Genomic DNA, 19,683 nt, shown 5'->3' on the forward strand with positions numbered 1-19,683 from the left:
CAACAGTTTTTTTCTTTTTTGGGAAAAAGGTTTTACATAAATAAAAGCTGATCATTATAAAACACCCTTGTCCGTGTTAAATGGTTTGTATCAACCCTGTAACTGCTACACGTGCAAGAGAGCTTGTTCTTCCAAAAACAAACTTGATGGTAGGATCACCAGGTAAAAATAAAGGAAAGAAAGCCTTAAAAAAAAAAAAAAAAAACACAACTAATGCAGCCATCACTAGGATTTTGTAAGCTGCAATTAAATAAAATGTTTGCTTTTAGGTTTAATTCCACTTTAACCACCTCGCGCCCGCCCTATAGCCGAATGACGGCCGTAGAGCAGGCGCGTTCGTCGGGGTGGTCGTCCCTGGACGTCCTGATGTTTACTTCGGCGTGCATCGCGGAAGTTCTGTGTTCGCCGTGTCCCCCGGGGACAGGCAAACACAGATCGCTGTAAACGGCCAATCACAGCGGCCGTTTGCAGCGTGATCGGCGTGTCCAATAGGAGATGATCTCATATGTAAACATATGAGATCATCTCTCAGCGCCGCTCTCCCTCCTCACACAGACAGTGTGAGAGGGGAGAGATGAACGGCTGCAGCGGCAGCCGTTCTGCCTCGAGTTAAAAAAAAAAAAAAAAAAGTGCCATCCTCCCCCAGCAGTGCCATCCTCCCCCAGCAGTGCCATCCACCCCAGTGCTACCTGCCCCCAGTGCCATCCACCCCAGTGCTACCTGCCCCCAGTGCCATCCACCCCAGTGCTACCTGTCCCCAGTGCCACCTGTCCCCAGTGCCACCTGCCCCCAGTGCCATTTGTTGTCAGTGCCATTTGTTGTCAGTGCCATTTGTTGTCAGTGCCATCTGTCGTCAGTGCCATCTGTCATCAGTGCCATCTGTCATCAGTGCCACGTGTCATCAGTGCCACATAGTGCCATCTGTCATCAGTGCCACGTATTAGTGCCATCTGTCATCAGTGCCACGTATCAGTGCCATTTGTCATCAGTGCCACCTGTCCGTGTCACGTGCCATCTGTTGTCAGTGTCACGTGTCATCAATGCCACTTATCAGTGCCATCTGTCATCAGTGTCACGCGTCATCGGTGCCATGTATTAGTGCCATCTGTCATCGGTGGCACGTATTAGTGCCACGTATTAGTGCCATCTGTCATCCGTGCTACGTATTAGTGCCACGTGTCTTCAGTGCCACGTATTAGTGCCACGTGTCATCAGTGCCACGTATAAGTGCCACGTGTCATCAGTGCCACATATTAGTGCCATCTGTCATCAGTGCCACATATTAGTGCCATCTGTCATCAGTGCCACGTGTCATCAGTGCCACGTATAAGTGTCATCATTGCCACGTATCAGTGCCATCTGTCATCAGTGTCACGTGTCATTGTCCTGGTGCTTCAAAAGTGTAATAAATAGTCAACAAGTTAGATGTGTAATTTATGTTCCTAGAACACATGATGGCGCTACCTGCATGTTGGGCCTCTCTATGTGGCAAGGCTGTGAAAAAGTCCCACACATGTGGTATTGTAATACTCAGGAGGAGTAGCAGAATTTTTTGGGGGTGTCATTTGTGGTATACACATGCCACATGAGAGAAATAACCTATTACAATGACAATTTTGTGGAGAAAAAATTTTTTTAAAAATCTTAATTTTGCAAAGAATTGTGGGAAAAAAATGACAACATCAAAAAGCTCACTATGCCTCTTACTAAATACCTTGGAATGTCTACTTTCCAAAAAGGGGTCATTTGGGGGGTATTTGTACTTTCCTGACTTGTTTGGGTCACAAGAAGTGAGATAGGCCACCAGTACATCAGATGTGATCAATTTTGTGCAATTCGCACCACAGCTGGTGGACTCTCTAACTTTCACAAAGACCAAATAATATCCACTAATTTGGGTTATTTTTACCAAAGATATGTAGCAGTATAAATTGTGGCCAAAATTTATGAAGAAAAATTAATAATTTGCATAATTCTGTCACAGAAACAAAGAAATATGCGTTTTTTTTCAAAATTTTCGGTCTTTTTTCATTTATAGCGCAAAAAATAAAAACCCCAGAGGTGATCAAATACCACCAAAAGAAAGCTCTATTTGTGGGAAAAAAAGGACAATAAATTAATTTGGGTACAGTGTTGCATGACTGAGTAATTGTCATTCAAAGTGTGAGAGCACCGAAAGCTAAAAATTGGTCTGGGCAGGAAGGGTGTTTAAAGTGGGGTACCCCCTAAAAAAAAAAAATTAAAAGTCAGCAGCTACAAATACTGCAGCTGCTGGCTTTTAATAATCGGACACTTACCTGTCCCGGGTTCCAGCGATGCGGGGGAACGAAGCCCCCCCCTCGCTCCCCGCTCCGCTCGCGGCGCCGTCATGCATACTGTGGGCACCCGGCTGTGGCTTCACAGCCGGGCACCCACTGCGCATGCGCGAGCGGCGCAGGGCGCCGTGATACGCCGTACAGTCACCTGGGACACGTGACAGGTCCCAGGTGAATGTGCGGCGCGAGGGGAAGTGATGTCACCAGCCCGGGCAATGAAGAAGGCAGATTACGAGGGACCCCCTAGCAACCGGTATTTAGAGGTGAGTAAAAATTTTTTTTTTGCCAATTATTTTTTTTTTATTTTTTTTAAGATTTTTAAGTAGTTTTATTTTTTGGGGGGCAACTCCACTTTAAGTGCCCAGTAAGCAAGTGGTTAAGTAATAAAAGTAAAAAAAAACTAAACAAAAACAAACAGGACCATTTATAATGCAACCTAGGCAGAAGCCTAGGATGTCGATGCCAATATGGAAATCTTCTTTGCGCTTATTGCAAACGTATCCATGTCAACTAAAGAGTTGAAAGACCAGAGCTGCTCCCTTATCTAGGGCCCCATTCTGCCCTAAAGAGTCCCGGTCATCACGGTTTACTTTACAAATCAGGGTTCTCCAGATTACGGCCCACTACAAGATTTTATCTGGTCAAATTGGGTTAATGGTCAGACACAGACTCAGGATTCAGATTAGTCGGTCTCTGCTTCTGATGGTTACCCAGATGTAAGGGGGCTCTGAAGTGATTGGGGGGAGGGGGGCTTCTAATGTGAAAGGAGGGGGCTTCAGTTATGAAGTTATTCCATGCAGTGTATTTATTCATTCATAAACCACATTTTTTTATTTTTTTTTGGCCTGCGAATATTTGCAAAATATATAATGTGGCCATTGTTTTAAAAAGTTTAGAGACCCCTGTTCTAAATAAATCTGAAAGCAACTGACCTTGATAACTTATCAAACATGCTGACCAGCTTCATGGCCTCATACTCCTTCTGCTCCTCCGTCATGCCATCCATGGGATTGGGCTGCTTCTCCTCCACACGCCCAGTCACTGGATTAATGCTGTATAAATACAATAGAGAACAAAGATTTTTACACACTTTATTTCAAGTTTAGCGTGATAAATTATCATATATACATGGAATCTGCTATGTTCATTATGTTGTACTTCCTGTCTGGGACTCACAAAAGCAGACTGGGTCTCATTTATTAATTAAATAAATGCCTGTGTAGCCACTGAACAGACTCCGACCAGGAAAAAGGTGGCTGAAAAATGAACATTTGAATCTGGTTGCAGACGACCAGTCCAATAAGTTTTTATTTCAAAATAAGTATGGCCAAAGCTTTTTTGGCCCTACTTCTCCAATGGATCACAGGAGTACAGTTCCTTCTGCACTCCTGTGACCCTTTTTAAGGCAGTCCAGACTTAGAAAAGAGCCCAACCATATAGGATCTTACCAGATGCCTGGACCGGAACACCTGGCTCAGCCTCTCAGCGATCCGCTGAGAACCTGAGCAAGCCCCTCTTGCCCTCTCCACAGGCCAGCGCTCTAGTAAGCACTGGAGGAGAGAACAGATAGCCGCTGGCTGACAGTTACGGCTCTCTGCTCAGAGCAGAGGGAGAGAACTGAATGGTGTTTGATGGCTCAGTTCTCACTGCAGAGCTTGCAGGGGACAGCTGCTGCATCGGATCAAATTTGCATCCACCTAGTTAAGTATATGTTTTTAAAATCCTGAGCTTCTCTTTTAAGCAATTTTCTAATTGAGGTAAAACTGCACAATTAATCATTAAAGAATCAAAATCGTGATCCTACCCACTTCCCAATCTTAACTGGTTCCCGACCGGCTCATGCACATTTACTGCGGCACAATGGCACCACTGCATGAAATCCTGTACATATACGGGATTACCTTTAAGAGCCGCCAGAGGGTGGGTGGCCGCTTCACGGACCTGGCACACATGGCTGGCGGCGATAGCCGTGTGCATGAAAGCCTGGCATGGCGATTTGTGCGTGTAAACACACAAATCCCTGTGCTGTCAGGGGAGAGGAGACATGTCGTTTTTTCCTACTAAGTAGGAACAATGATTTGTCTCCTCCCCTATTTAGTCCTACAGTTAGAACATCCTGAGGGAACACACATTTAACCCCTTGATGGCCCCCTAGTGTTAACTCCTTCCCTGCCAGTGACATTTACACAGTAATCAGTGCATATTGATAGCACCGATCACTGTATAAATGTCATTGGTCCCAAAAATGTGTCAAAAAAAAGTGTCCGATCTGTCATCACAATACCGCTAAAAATCGCAGATAATGCCATTACTAGTAAAAAAATAAAATAATAAAAATACCATAAAATCTTTCCCATAGTTTATAGATGCTGTAACTTTTGCGCAAACCAATCAATATACGCTTATTGTGATTTTTTTTTAACCTAAAACATGTTGAAGAATATTTATTGGCCTAAACTGATCAAGAAATGTGTTTTTTTAAAAACATTTTTAGGGATATTTATTATAGCAAAAAAGTAAAAAATATTGTTTTTTTTTTCAAAATTATTGCTCTTTTTTGTTTATTTTGTTTTTGCACAAAAAATAAAAACTGCAGAGGTGATCAAATATGACCAAAAGAAAGCTCTATTTGTGGGAAAAAAAGGACGCAAATTTTGTTTGGGTACAGCATTGCATGACCGCGCAATTGTCAGTTAAAGTGATGCAATGCCAAATTGTAAAAAGTGCTCTGGTCAGGAAGGGGGTAAAATCTTCCGGGGCTAAAATGGTTAACAGAGCATTTTCCCAGATTGAGCGCAGAGTTCTTTGCTCTGCTGACAGCTGTCAAAAGAAAGAAGGAAAAAAAAAAAAAGCTCACAACATGGTGTAAGGCTGAGATAACCAGAAACATTGTAACACTGTCCACTTAGAGCAGGGAAGAACTTTGGTCTGTAAATAAGGTTTGTTTAACCACTTAAAGACTAAACCTTTTTTGACACGTGTTGCTTGCAAGTTAAAATAATTTTTTCTTGCTGGAAATTTATTTAGAACCCTCAAACATTATATATATATATATATATATATATATATATATAGCAGAGACCCTAGAGAATAAAATGGCGATTGTTGCAATATTTTCTGTCACACTGTATATGCGCAGCAGTCTTTCGAGCCCAATTTTTTTGTATAATGTGAAAGATGATGCGCCGCGAAAATCATGAGAAAACAAATTGTGATTCTCATTTTGGCTAGAATTGTGCAGCTCTAAATTGAGGGATGCTACACTTACTTAGCTTTAGCTTCTCTGTACTCTTCTGTATCTGTGTCTTCATCTTCAGAGTATCGACCTTCTCCACGTCCACCTGCCAGCAGCCCCCTGGCAGCAAGCAAGCCAGCAGCATTCCCGTATCCAGTATATTTCACAAATCTAGACACTGAGTGCAATGACAGGAATATTAGTCACAAAACTGCTCTATGTAAAAGCCAAATTTACTATACAATTGCACAGTAAATGTTTACGGGGAGGTGATGAAAATTGCACCTGTTGCTCATAGCAGTGTTTCCAATTGTAATTTTGCCACTGGGGCAAAGGAAAGGAAGATTCCACCTGCCTGCTATGGGTGGCACAGACACTCAGGTCACAAAAGGGCCCTGCACAAGTATCTGTATATGTAAAAAGGTAGATTTGTTGCTTGTACAGTGTCCATATGCCAAGTTCAAATGCTTACTTTATGAAACTTGGACTATAGGCATCCCTCCACCATCATCCTACAATGCCAGAAACTAATAAAATGATTGATGGCACATAGTATAAGGCAGGAATATGCAATTACTGGACCTCCAGCTGTTGCAGAACTACAAGTCCCATGAGGCATAGCAAGACCCTGACAGCCTCAAGGATGATACCCAGAGCAAGAGGCATGATGGGACTTGTAGTTTTGCAACAGCTGGAGGTCCGCTAATTGCCTATCCCTGGTATAAGGGATGCCTATCATTTAAAAATGTTGCATATTTAGTCTGAATAACTCCAGAGAACTCTGGATGGTTTGCCAGTAAAACAGAAGATAGAAAGTTGGAACTTTATCGTTAATGTTTATCCAATATCCAAGTGTTTTGTTTTTTTACTACAGGTTGGTAATGGTTCACACAGTAAATGGCAACCTTTAATGAGAATGAACATCAGGTAATCTATTCACTAGGGGCAGAATCTCTGGGGGAATCTAGGATGAAAAAGGACCTGGGGGTCCTAGCAGATGATAGGCTCAGCAATGACATGCAATGAATGCCAAGCTGCTGCTAACAAAGCAAACAGAATATTGGCATGCATTAAAAAGGGGATCAACTCCAGAGATAAAACGATAATTCTCCAGCTCTACAAGACTCTGGTCCAGGCGAACCTGGAGTATGCAGTTCAGTTCTGGGTACCAGTCCTCAGGAAGGATGTGCTGGAAATGGAGCGAGTACAAAGAAGGGCAATAAAGCTAATAAAAGGTCTGGAGGATATTAGTTATGAGGAAAGGTTGCGAGCACTGAACTTATTCTCTCTGGAGAAGAGACGCTTGAGAGGGGATATGATTTCAATTTACAAATACCGTACTGGTGACCCCACAATGGGGATACTTTTCCTCGGGAGAGATGCGTGGCCACTCATTAAAATGAGAAGAAATTAGATGTAACTTTAATTACTTCGCACCCAGGCCAATTCTGACATTTCTCTCCTACATGTAAAATTCCTAATATTTTTGCTAGAAAATTACATAGAACCCCCAAACATTATATATGTTTTTTTTAGCAAAGACCCTAGAGAATACAATGGCACTCGTGGCAACTTTTTATCTCACACGGTATTTGCGCAGCAATTTTTCGAACACGTTTTTTTCAGAAAAAAAACTGTTTCATGCTTAAAAAACAAAAAAAAAAAAAACAGTAAAGTTAGCCCAATTTTTTTGCATAATGTGAAAGAGGAGGATACGCCGAGTAAATAGATATCCAACATCTCATGCTTCAAAATTGCATGCGTTCGTGAAACGGCGCCAAACTTTGGTATTTAAAAATCCCCATAGGCGATGGTTTAAATTTTTTTACTGGTTACATATTTTGGGTTACAGAGGAGGTCTAGGGCTAGAATTATTGCTCTCGCTCTAACGTTCGCGGCAATACCTCACATGTGTGGTTTGAACACCGTTTTCATATGTGGGCGGGACTTATATATGCGTTCGCTTCTGTGTGCGAGCTCACGGGGACAGAGGCGCTTTAAATTTTATTTTTTATTGTTAATTTTATTTTTATTTTTTTAGTTTTACACTTAAAAAATAAATAAAAAAATTGATGACTTTTATTCCTATTACAAGGAATGTAAACATCCCTTGTAATAGGAATATGGCACGATCGGGCATATTTCGGGCATACCGTGGACCCCCCCCCCCGCGCGCGATCGCGTCGGCCGCGCCGCAGGCGGCCGGTAATTGAGCCCCCGGCTTTGAGGCCTTCTGTGATCCTATGGTTCCTTCTGGAATCTGGCGCCCTCTTGTGGTGGCCGTTGGAATTACAACCAACAATGCTAATGGGCCAGTCTTTCTCCATCCCTTTACTTAGAACCCCTAAACAAAACAAACAAAAAAAATATATATATATATATATATATATATATATATATATTATATTATATTATATTATATTTATATATATATATATATATATATTTTTTTTATTATTTATTCTAACACCCTAGAGAGTAAAATGGTGGTCGTTGCAATACTGTCTGTCACACCATATTTGCACAGCGGACTTACAAGCGCACTTTTTTTGGGGAAAACATTTTTATTTAATAAAAAAAAAAGACAACAGTAAAGTTAGCCCAATTTTTTTTTTTTTATATTGTGAAAGATAATGTTACGCCGAGTAAATCGATACCCAACATGTCACGCTTCAAAATTGCGCCCGCTCATGGAATGGCGACAAACTTTTACCCTTTAAAATCTCCATAGGCGACGTTTAAAAAATTCTTCAGGTTGCACGTTTTGAGTTACAGAGGAGGTCTGGGGCTAGAATTATTGCTCTTACTCTACCGATCGCAGCGATACCTCACATGTGTGGTTTGAACACCGCTTTCATATATGCGTTCGCTTCTGCACGCAAGCTTGGCAAGACAGGGCGCATTTAAAACAATTTTTTTTTCTTATTTTAACTTTTATTTTTATTTTTTTCACTGTTCTTTTAAAAAAAAAAAAAATGTGTGTCACTTTTATTCCTATTACAAGGAATGTAAAAATCCCTTGTAATAGAAAAAAGCATGACAGGTCCTCTTTTATATATGAGATCTGGGGTCAGAGAGACCTCACATCTCATATTTACACTAAAATGCAATTTAAAAATGTCCCTCTAAGAGCTATGGGCAATGACTTGGAGACAGGTGGGGGGCTGGGGGCTATCTTCCCCTCACTCGTCTCCATGTCAGGCCAGGGACAGGTCCAGATCGCCGTCACGGACCTGGCTCCTAACTTTTTTAGCTGGCTCCTAGATTCCAAGCAAATTTGTCAACCCCTGGAGTAAATAGATACCAAACATGTCACACTTTATAATTGCACGCACTCGTGGACTGACGACAAAGTACGGTACCTAAAAATCTCAATAGGCGACGCTTTAATTTTTTTTTACGGTTACCAGGTTAGTGTTACAGAGGAGGTCTAGTGCTAGAATTATTGCTCTCGCTCTGACGATCGCGGCGATACCTCACATGTGTGATTTGAACACCGTTTACATATGCGGGCGCGACTTCCGTATGCGTTTTCTTTGCTTCGCGAGTTTGCGGGGACGGCGGGCGCTTTAAAAAACATTTTTATTTTTTTAAATTTATTTTATATATTTTAAAATGACTAAATTGTTTAAAAAAAAAAAAATTGATCACTTTTATTGCTGTCACAAGGAATGTAAACATCCCTTGTGACAGTAATAGGTGGTGACAGGTACTCTTTATGGAGGGATCGGGGGTCTAAAAGACCCCCGATCCCTCCTTTACACTTCAATTTATTCAGATCGCCGAAAATGGCGATTCTGAATACCGTATATTTTTTAAAACCGGCGCCATTGGCAGTCGAGTAAATGGGAAGTGACCTCATGACGTCGCTTCCGTGTTTACTATTAGGATACTGGAACAAAGCCGATTACGGCTTCGTTCCAGTTCCTCCCCAGCACCCGGAGGCAGCGGATGTGGAATCGGTGCTCCCGATCGAGCGGGAGCACCGGTAACAGCGGCGGGGGGAGGGGGGACGTCCCCTCCCGCTCTTACGGCATAACAGCCGAGCGGCTTTTAGCCGCATCGGTTGTTATGGCTGGATAGCCAATCGCCCGCTGGAAAAAACGGTACCGGGATGATGCCTGCAGGTGCGGGCATCATCCGGTATACCCCCCAGAAGCCGAGTACGCACATCTGCGTACGCTCGGCGGGAAGGGGATAATATAGTAATGCTATATGTAAAGAGATTGTAAAAATAGGATTTTTATTACAGATTACCTGCAAAATCGTTTTCTTGGCGTACATCATTGGACACAGAGCCTTAAGTAATTACTTAATGGGTTATAGGCCACCTTCAGGTGTTGATTCTGGTAAACCCAATCAAGGAAGTTTACTCCCTATATACAGTGCCTTGCGAAAGTATTCGGCCCCCTTGAACTTTTCAACCTTTTGCCACATTTCAGGCTTCAAACATAAAGATATAACATTTTTATTTTTTGTGAAGAATCACCAACAAGTGGGACACAATTGTGAAGTGGAACACAATTGTGAAGTGGAACGAAATCTATTGGATTTTTGAAACTTTTTTAACTAATAAAAAAATGAAAAGTGAGGCGTGCAAAATTTTTCGGCCCCCTTGTGTTAATACTTTGTAGAGCCACCTTTTGCTGTGATTACAGCTGCAAGTCGCTTGGGGTATGTCTCTATAAGTTTTGCACATCGAGAGACTGAAATTCTTGCCCATTCTTCCTTGCAAAACAGCTCGAGCTCAGTGAGGTTGGATGGAGAGCGTTTGTGAACAGCAGTTTTCAGCTCTTTCCACAGATTCTCGATTGGATTCAGGTCTGGACTTTGACTTGGCCATTCTAACACCTGGATACGTTTATTTGTGAACCATTCCTTTGTAGATTTTGCTGTATGTTTGGGATCATTGTCTTGTTGGAAGATAAATCTCCGTCCCAGTTTCAGGTCTTTTGCAGACTCCAACAGGTTTTCATCCAGAATGGTCCTGTATTCGGCTGCATCCATCTTCCCCTCAATTTTAACCATCTTCCCTGTCCCTGCTGAAGAAAAGCAGGCCCAAACCATGATGCTGCCACCACAATGTTTGACAGTGGGGATGGTGTGTTGAGGGTGATGAGCTGTGTTGCTTTTATGCCAAACATATAGTTTTGCATTGTGGGCAAAAAGTTGGATTTTGGTTTCATCTGACCAGAGCACCTTCTTCCACATGTTTGGTGTGTCTCCCAGGTGGCTTGTGGCAAACTTTAGACGAGACTTTTTATGGATATCTTTGAGAAATGGCTTTCTTCTTGCCACTCTTCCATAAAGGCCAGATTTGTGCAATGTACGACTGATTGTTGTCCTATGGAAAGACTCTCCCACCTCAGCTGTAGTTCTCTGCAGTTCATCCAGAGTGATCATGGGCCTCTTGGCTGCATCTCTGATCAGTCTTCTCCTTGTCTGAGCTGAAAGTTTAGAGGGACGGCCAGGTCTTGGTAGATTTGCAGTGGTCTGATACTCCTTCCATTTCAAAATGATCGCTTGCACAGTGCTCCTTGGGATGTTTAAAGCTTGGGAAATCTTTTTGTATCCAAATCCGGCTTTAAACTTCTCCACAACAGTATTACGGACCTGCCTGGTGTGTTCCTTGGTCTTCATGATGCTCTCTGCGCTTTCAACAGAACAGAGACTATCACAGAGCAGGTGCATTTATACAGAGACTTGATTACACACAGGTGGATTCTATTTATCACTATCAGTCATTTAGGACAACATTGGATCATTCAGAGATCCTCGCTGAACTTCTGGAGTGAGTTTGCTGCACTGAAAGTAAAGGGGCCGAATAATTTTGCACGCACCACTTTTGAGTTTTTTATTTGCTAAAAAAGTTTAAAATATCCAATAGATTTCGTTTCACTTCACAATTGTGTCCCACTTGTTGGTGATTCTTCACAAAAAATAAAATTTTTATATCTTTATGTTTGAAGCCTGAAATGTGGCAAAAGGTTGAAAAGTTCAAGGGGGCCGAATACTTTCGCAAGGCACTGTAACCCCTCCTCCTTCCAGGAGCACATCAGTTTTTGTAGTAAAGCAATATACTTAAAGTGGTGTTCCACACAAAAAAAATAAAAAATGCGTACAATTCCTAAAAAACTAAAAACAATTTTGTACATTTTTTTTTTAACTCACCTCGAAATGCCTGTTGCTAGGGGGTCCCTCGTAGTCTGCCTCCTTCAGTGCCTGGGCTCCTAACGTCACTTCCCCTCGGCGCAGGAAGGGCTCAGCTCCGCCCCCTCCCTCCTGTTAGTCATCTGGGACACGTGACAGGTCCCGATGACTGCGCGGCCAATCATGGTGCGCGGCGCCACTCACGCATTTGCGCAGTGGGTGGCCGGGTGTGAAGTCACAGCCGGGTGCCCACAGCTTCGTTCCCCCGCATCGCTGGACCCTGGGACAGGTAAGTGTCCGATTATTAAAAGTCAGCAGCTGCAGTAGTTGTAGGGAGTCAACCAGACACGGACTGAGCTTTACAGTGAAGACAACAGAGTAAGGTATGTGCATAGACTCTAGTGGAGAATTAAGGCATGACAACATTTTTTCCCTGATGGAAGAATGCATAGATGTTTTTAATACCCAAGTTCCTTTTCTTACCTTATCCCCGCCGCAGGATTTGCTGAATTAACAGACAATCCAACCTTCACCCATCACGGTGGACTGCGTTTAGTAAACCTTCAAGGACCGGGTCCCTAAAACGGGGGTTCCAACTGCCTTGGACCTGTAAAATTCACCCCATCAGGAAGTTTAGGTAATGTAACAAGACCTAAGCCCTGGGTTCCAGCCCTACAAAGAGGCGTTACAGGCAAAACCTCGTGCTTCGGATACGAGGTCCCAGGTATCAATGGCACTTTGGATGGATCTGGTCTTTATGGAGGCTATTTAAATCCAGCATGGAACCCTCCAGTGGAGCTCCTCAGAGCACATCTTCACTCGTAACCAACACCTTAGACACTGGCAAAAAAATGGATGTGCTCCTGGAAGGAGGAGGAGGAGGGGTTATATAGGGAGTAAACTTCCATGAATGGGTTTACCAGTGTCAACACCTGAAGGTGGCCTATAACCCATTAAGTAATTACTTAAGGCTCTGTGTCCCATGATGTACAATAAAGAAAGGTAATTTTTTTTAAACAAAACAGGTCTATACTTACCTGCTCTGTAACATGGAATTGCAGAGACGCCACAAACCTCCTCTTCTACAATCCCCCACTGGCGCTCCTGGCCCCTTTGTCTAGTGCCCCCGCGGGAAGTCGAATCCCATGGAGCCAGCCTCACAGCTGCGTCCATTGACACAGACAGCAGTACTCGGCCCTGCCCCCTGCTGCCTCATCACTGGCTTTGATTGACAGCAGTGGGAGCCAATAGCTCCTGGTGCCCCAGCAGAGCCACAGATCCGTAAGCGAGGGGAGAGAAGAGCTGCAGACATGCACAATGCTGGATCGAATGAGGGCTCAGGTAATTAAAAAAAAAAAAGGGGGGGGGGATGCTGATGCAAAGAATGCATTAAGGTAACAGAGTAACAGGTGCCCACCATAGGATGATCTGCAGGGGCAATGCAGTGGCAATTCTGATGACAGGCATATAGGTAAGCTTCTTCATTAAAATTTTTAAAGCCATAATTATTGTGATTACTTGTACCTGTTCAACTGAAAATTGCATTGATTTTTGGCTTTTGATAGATCACTCACCATTTTCCTTACAAAGGACAAAAAGAAATTCGGCAGCACAGTGCTTTACATCCGTGTCTACGTGTGTCATCAGACGGACCAACTTGTTGCGTAGTGTGTTCCCCACTTCTGGACGGTTCTTTACATCCCTCAAAGGAGGTAAAACCTATAGGAATAAAGATTTATATAAAAAATAGTAGAAAACAGGTTTATACACATTGCCCAAGTTGTATGAAAATTTAGAAGCACTTTAATCAATACCCGCTAAACTACAAGCCTGGAACTTGAATGCTTACTTTTGCTCGGAGGAACTTCCGTGTCTCACGATGGACCCGTGAACTTTCAGTAAGGAGATTCAAGACTGGAGTCAGAGTCTCACGTAATTTATGACCCTACAGCAAAATAAATCGATATGTAAGGAGATTATATTTAACCATGCACATGCAAGAATATATTCAAAGGCTTAGTCCCCCTGTGAGACCACGTTTCAGGTTACACCTATATTTAGGATGTAACTTGAAAGATGGTGCCATTCCCAACTTACCTAAATCCCAGAGATCTTCTCCCTGCAGTTCTGGCTTTAATTCATGAAGAATTCTGCAAAGCCACCATGGCAGAAAGACTGACAGATCTCAATGCTTTGATATCTGTGCTTTGATATCACCACACTTCAGTCCATAGTTTAGTTCCTCTAGCCCCATAACTTCAATGCAAAAAATGTAAAATGCAATTTGTTTTATTAAATATTGGCAAAACGGTGGTCTGTGCCTTTGCTAGTAAATCATTAAAGTAAATATAATATATATATATATATATATATATATATATATATATATATATATATATATATATATATACATATATATACATACACACACACACGATGCATTTATTTTAATTATATATTTAAAACAGGCATTATATACGCAATTTAGCTTACCAGTCACATAACCGTAAAGGTAATACTAATGGACTATCTTCTATCTTCCTAAGAGAGATAACCCTGACCCTGGAAGAAGTATGCTCATCTACTTTCTTACAATGATTCAAATGGTTACGTGTTCCCTAGTCTCACATTTTAGACGGGTAGATTTTTGTGTGCATGAACCACTTGTGGACACTTGGGTGTACAAAAAAAGTGCAAAGACCCCAGGTAAGCTTCATACATCCAACAATTAACACCCCCCCCCCCCCCCCCCCAATTTCTAGTTTCACTGTATTAAGACAGACATGGAAAATAAACTATATATATTAAACTTTGAGTCTCACATACTGACACTTCATTCGGGTCTCGGCAAAGCAGTGAGGTGCTTTGTGCTGCAGTTCAGTGACATGCAGCACCATCCAGTGGACTACACTGTATTGCACATCGCATTAGCATTGTGGTGGGAACAAGGCACATAGAAACCCCTGGCAATGACCTGCATTTATCCAGTGCAAAAAAAAAAACGCAGGCACGGTGTGAAAGAGCACTTACTGTCTGCAGTGCAAAGCACCCAACCAGGACATGCTGCACCAACAGAAATGCAGAGCAATGCAAAGCAGGTTAAATGCAACAAGTGTGTACTGCTCAATAAAGTCAATGGAATTTACTGACTTCTGTTTGATGTGCATTTGAAAAGCACATGAAAGGCAGGAAAGAAAAGCACATGAACATAAGGCCTAATAAAGATGTGATGGTGTGATCCAGGTATAGAGGAATGTATCTACATCCCCAACATATTGCATATACCAAATGCCCTCTCCTTCCTGGTTTGTTAGCCATTTTTTTAACACTCACCCGGTCCAACCTCCTGTCCAGGAACTGTATCAGGACCTCCACTGTGTCCATGTTCATTCCCATGTACTCCACAGAACCATGCTCAACTTTAGGTGTCAGCAGAACGTCAAGACACATGAGGGGCAGGTTCACCAGCAAGTTTACCGTGTGCCTGTACAAGGATGCAAAAACTTGGTTTAATGAGCCCTCAGTATGTGCACTGAATTCAGCAACAGAGGACTGACCTTATATTGCTAAAACATGCTTAGCAGTAGCCAATGAACTGGTATTTTCAGAAGGAGGTCAGAAAAGCAACTTTCATAAAGGCCTTTCATGACAGGTTTAGATATAAAGCCGACATCTACTGCAGTACTTTACAGAAGGGTTTTTCGCCTTCCCCTGGGATCAACTGTGGGTATAGGATTGGGTATATGGGATTGTTTGATATTATTTTAAAACATTTTTATGGTTGAACTAGATGGACTTGTGTCTTTTTTCAACCAGACTAACTATGTAACACACAAAGTCATTTACTTTGGTCCCTGTTCTCAAAAGAAGCTTACAGTCCAATATCGCTACCAATTTTAGGTAAAAGTCAATTTACATGCCAGAACTTTTTTCTTAAATTCGGTAGGAATTCTGAGCAGACAGGCGTGAATCCCATAAGCATGGAAAAAAATATTATGATTCTATGCAGGATCAAAAAGGAAAACAAAAAAAAACAAAAAAAAAAAAAAAAAAAGAGGAGAGAAAGCGCCATCGAAGTGTAGCATTAAAATACAAGGTTAATAATCAACGGTCATAAAAACTCACAGGATCTGGTTCCGATCCTGCAGGAACGGCTGGGACAGAAGATGGAGCTGTCAGATCAGGCAAGGAGAGCAGAGGACCCTCGATGGTATCCAAGGACCACATCAAACCGATTTGGAGCGCATTCGGAATGCACTCACAAGAATGAATGAGAGTGCGTTCCTGATGCACTTCAAATAAGCATGAGGCTGGGTGGGATACCATCCAGTGTCCTTGGCTCTCCTTGCCTGATCTGACAGCTTCGTCTTCTGTGTCAGCCGTTCCTTCAGGACGGGATCCAGATCCTGTGAGTTTTTATGACCGCTGATTATTAAAGCGGAGTTCCACCCAAAAATGTAACTTCCGCTGTCTGGATTCCTCCCCCCCCTCTGATGTCACATTTGGTACCTTTCAGGGGGGAGCAGATACTTGTCTAATACAGGTATTTGTTTCCACTTCGGGCAGTATTCGCAGCGATCTATGCCATGTCCGCACAGGTCCCAGAAGACAGCAGGGACCACTCTGAATGCACAGTGCAACTTGAGCATGCCCAGTAGGGAAACAGGCTGTGGGGCCTTAAGGCTTCACTTTCGAATTCCCTTACTTAAGATGCCGGCGCCTCCACCCGTAGCTGAGGGACGGGTCGGCTTCAGGTGAGAACATTGCGGGTGCCCTGGACAGGTAAACGTTTTTATTTTAAAAGTTAGCAGCTGCAGTATTTGTAGCTGATGACTTTTAATTTTTTTTTTCTGGTGGAAAACTTGCTTTAAAGATGTACGTTAATGCTGCACTTAGATGGAGCTTTCTCTCCTCTCTTTTCTCCTAATTTTATAGAGCTGGCTAACTCTGTGAAAGGCTTCCACTAGTGCCTGCAAACATTTCATGAACGTTGTATTGGACTATAGCAGATTGTGTATTGAGTTTCCTTAATCTTCCTCTTTTTGTACCAATATCTCCTACAGACAATGATTCTATGCAGTTTCTATGCTGAATCCACAACTCCAGTGCTTCAAGGCCATGGGTCTATCCTGTAACCCACTGTTTTAAGCACTTTTTCTCCTTATTTACAGTGGAAAAGCTCATAATTACTGTGGTAAGATTTACACTAATCAGTCAAAACCTTATGACCATCCCCCTGAGTAGTTCCTCCTTTTGCCACCAAAACCACCTTGACCTATCGAGGCATGGATGCCACTAGACCTCTAAAGGTATGCTGTGGTATCTGGGACCAAGCTGTCAGTAGCAGATCCTTCAAGTCTTGTAAGTTGTGAGGTGGGTCCTCCGTGGATCAGACTTGTTTTTCCAGTACATCACACAGATGTTCAATTGGATTGAGATCTAGAGAATTTGGAGGCCAAGTCAACACCTTAAATGCATTGTTGTGTCCCTCAAACCATTCTTGAACCTGCTGAAAGAGGCAGCTGTCATCAAGGGATACTGTTTCCACAGGGGTGTACTTGGTCAGCAACAATGTTTAAGTAGATAAATGTAGGAGACGTGGATAGCTGCACTAAAATATCCTCTGCTTTACTGCAGCAATTTACATCTTCGATAATAAAAGCTACACACTTTGTGGACTGAAGGAAAAAAGTCAATGGATTTCATGCCATCTCAGCGCTTGTGGGCATTTCATGAGTTATTGAAGATGTCCATTATTGAAATGTCATTGATATAATAAAATCTCCTGCATTTATCTACCTCTGGACTCACACCTGTTTCTAGTGAGCGGTGCAAAGGATTGTTCATGGCAAGCTTTACCGTGTACGACCACGTTTAGGTAGGTGGTACATGTCAAGTAACATCTATGTGAATGGCAGGACCCAAGATTTCCCAGCTGAACATTGCTGGAAGGATCACACTGCCTCCAGCAGCTTGTTTTATTCCCATAGTGAATCCTGGTGCCATCTCTTCCACACACATGATGTAAAACAATGTGTGAATTATAAGACCAGGCCACCTTCTTCCATTGCTTCGTGCTCCAGTTGAAAAAGGAGCAAAAATGCTCCGACCCCAAAGTTCCCCCCATCTTACCCTGCACCCGGAAGTGACATCTCCGATTGCCCCCGTGTTCCCTGCTGTTCTCATAGGCTGCGAATGCTGGAATCCACCTGCATGAGCTGTCAACTGCACTTCAGAGACACGGACGTTTAGGAGAAAAAACACCTCCAGAATTTGCTGCAGGATTACTATCATGCTTGTGTTTATGTTCCCTTTGTGAGTAGTTTTACTTTTGACTTATTAAATGGTTCACCAATACTGCACTTAGGGGTGCTGCTTCTCTTTTCCTTTGTTGCATTCCAGAGACTGCTTCTAGCTCTTCACACTGGCTGCCCTTAATGCTGTTACATGGATTCTTTTCCCTCTTCACCTTAGAGACTGTTGCTATGGACTTTGTCCCTCCTATTCAAAGACTTTAATAATCACAGTTATTTGATCTGTGTACACCTCCAGGGTCTCTCCTCAAACGAGTGCTGAGTTTATCTTATTTTTTTCATATAGTATATACAGACCAGGCTTCGAACCAAGGACCCCAGTGCTGCAAGTGCTAACCACTAAGCCAATTAAAGCGAAACTGAACTCTGAATACTATACCCAAAAATGCAGAGGGCAAAGATCTAGTCACCAGTATTGTCTGTGGTCTCCCTGCAGCTGATCTTTTCACATTACTCACTATGCCTTGAGCCACACTGTGTCTCTAATGCCGCATACACATGACCGAACTTTCCAGCAGACTGGGTCTGACGGTCTTCCCGACGGACTTTAGGCAGAGTTCCAACAGACTTTCCCACACACAAACAGACTAAGTCCATTCGAAAGTCTGTTAATTTTGAATGTGATGACGGACTAAAATAGCCAGTAGCCAATAGCTTCCCTTGCATTGTATTTGGTCCGTCGGACCAGCATACAGACAAACTGTTTTCCCGATAGGAATTGAGTCCGTCCGACAGATTTGAAACATGTTCTATTTCTAGGTCCGTCTGATTTTTTTTGTTTTTTTATGAAAAAATATCGGATTAGCCCACACACGATCAGCCACATATAGGACACCCAATGTTAGCCCCTGTACACACGGTCGGAGATTCTGCCAACCAAATCCGTCGGATTTTGTCTGTCGGATTTAGTCCAACGGATTGTGTCCGAAACTGTTGCATGCACACGGTCGGACTAAGTTGTTGAAAAGTCAGATCTTTCAGAACGGGATGACGTAATTTCGTTACGATGGGACTACATTCAGGCTAGTAGCCAATAGCTTTGATGTAGGAATTTGATCTGAGCATGGCACTTGGTCCGATCAAAATTCGCTACACATGATCGGAGTATGTCCGATCAAACCAGTTGGTCAGGAAATATTTCCAACATGTTGGAAAATTGGGTCCGACGGAGATTCGGACGGAATCAGTCCGATGCATACCACACACAGTCGGATTATCTGACAACACGGTCCGATAAGACGCATTCCGACGGATTCTCCGACCGTGTGTACAAGGTGATTTATTCTTCCAAAGCCAATACATACACTTTTGCAGACTGGTACCGAGTATTAGTATTCCAAAGTTTCTCTTCTCCCTCAATTTCTCTCCATCAATCAGCAAATGTCACCGCAGTGCTGATAGAGAGGGACACAGGAGGGTAAAACAAGGATGCTGTGGAGGCTACAGACATCCTCTTTATTAACTGATGACGCCATTGGTTGTTAGGATGCCAGTGTCTAGAAAGTCGTAATGGTGTATAATGAAAACTCATGGCTTTGTGTAACTAAAAAGGCAGGCTTGATCCACCTGCTGGCTTGTATACGATAGTTGATCAGTTTTTAGGCACTTTGCTAAGGCACCCCTGAAGAAACCTCAAGGCACCCTGGTTGAAAAGGGCTGCTCTAAGTGG

At 42.7% G+C, this 19,683-nt stretch overlaps 1 protein-coding gene and 1 long non-coding RNA gene across 5 annotated transcripts in view; both read right to left on the reverse strand.

Annotated features, from left to right (window-relative positions):
* The window catches only part of LOC143933963 (uncharacterized), a 286,424-nt gene that overhangs the window by 11,895 nt on the left and 254,846 nt on the right, over positions 1-19,683 (reverse strand). The gene's annotated exons all lie outside the window — the stretch shown is intronic.
* RIC8A (RIC8 guanine nucleotide exchange factor A) overlaps positions 1-19,683 on the reverse strand; it is a 116,374-nt gene that overhangs the window by 11,895 nt on the left and 84,796 nt on the right. For all 4 annotated transcript variants that reach the window (XM_077457171.1, XM_077457173.1, XM_077457174.1 and 1 more), the window contains 5 exons: positions 15,034-15,184; positions 13,550-13,645; positions 13,275-13,419; positions 5,584-5,728; positions 3,248-3,367 (listed from right to left, as the gene is read on the reverse strand). In XM_077457171.1, the coding sequence (XP_077313297.1) occupies positions 3,248-3,367; positions 5,584-5,728; positions 13,275-13,419; positions 13,550-13,645; positions 15,034-15,184 (657 nt within the window). The remainder of the gene's footprint in view (positions 1-3,247; positions 3,368-5,583; positions 5,729-13,274; positions 13,420-13,549; positions 13,646-15,033; positions 15,185-19,683) is intronic.

The sequence above is a fragment of the Lithobates pipiens genome, unplaced genomic scaffold, assembly GCF_037356315.1.
Source record: "Lithobates pipiens isolate NorthernLeopardFrog02 unplaced genomic scaffold, aLitPip1_a1.2 Scaffold_27, whole genome shotgun sequence".
NCBI lineage: Eukaryota > Metazoa > Chordata > Amphibia > Anura > Ranidae > Lithobates > Lithobates pipiens.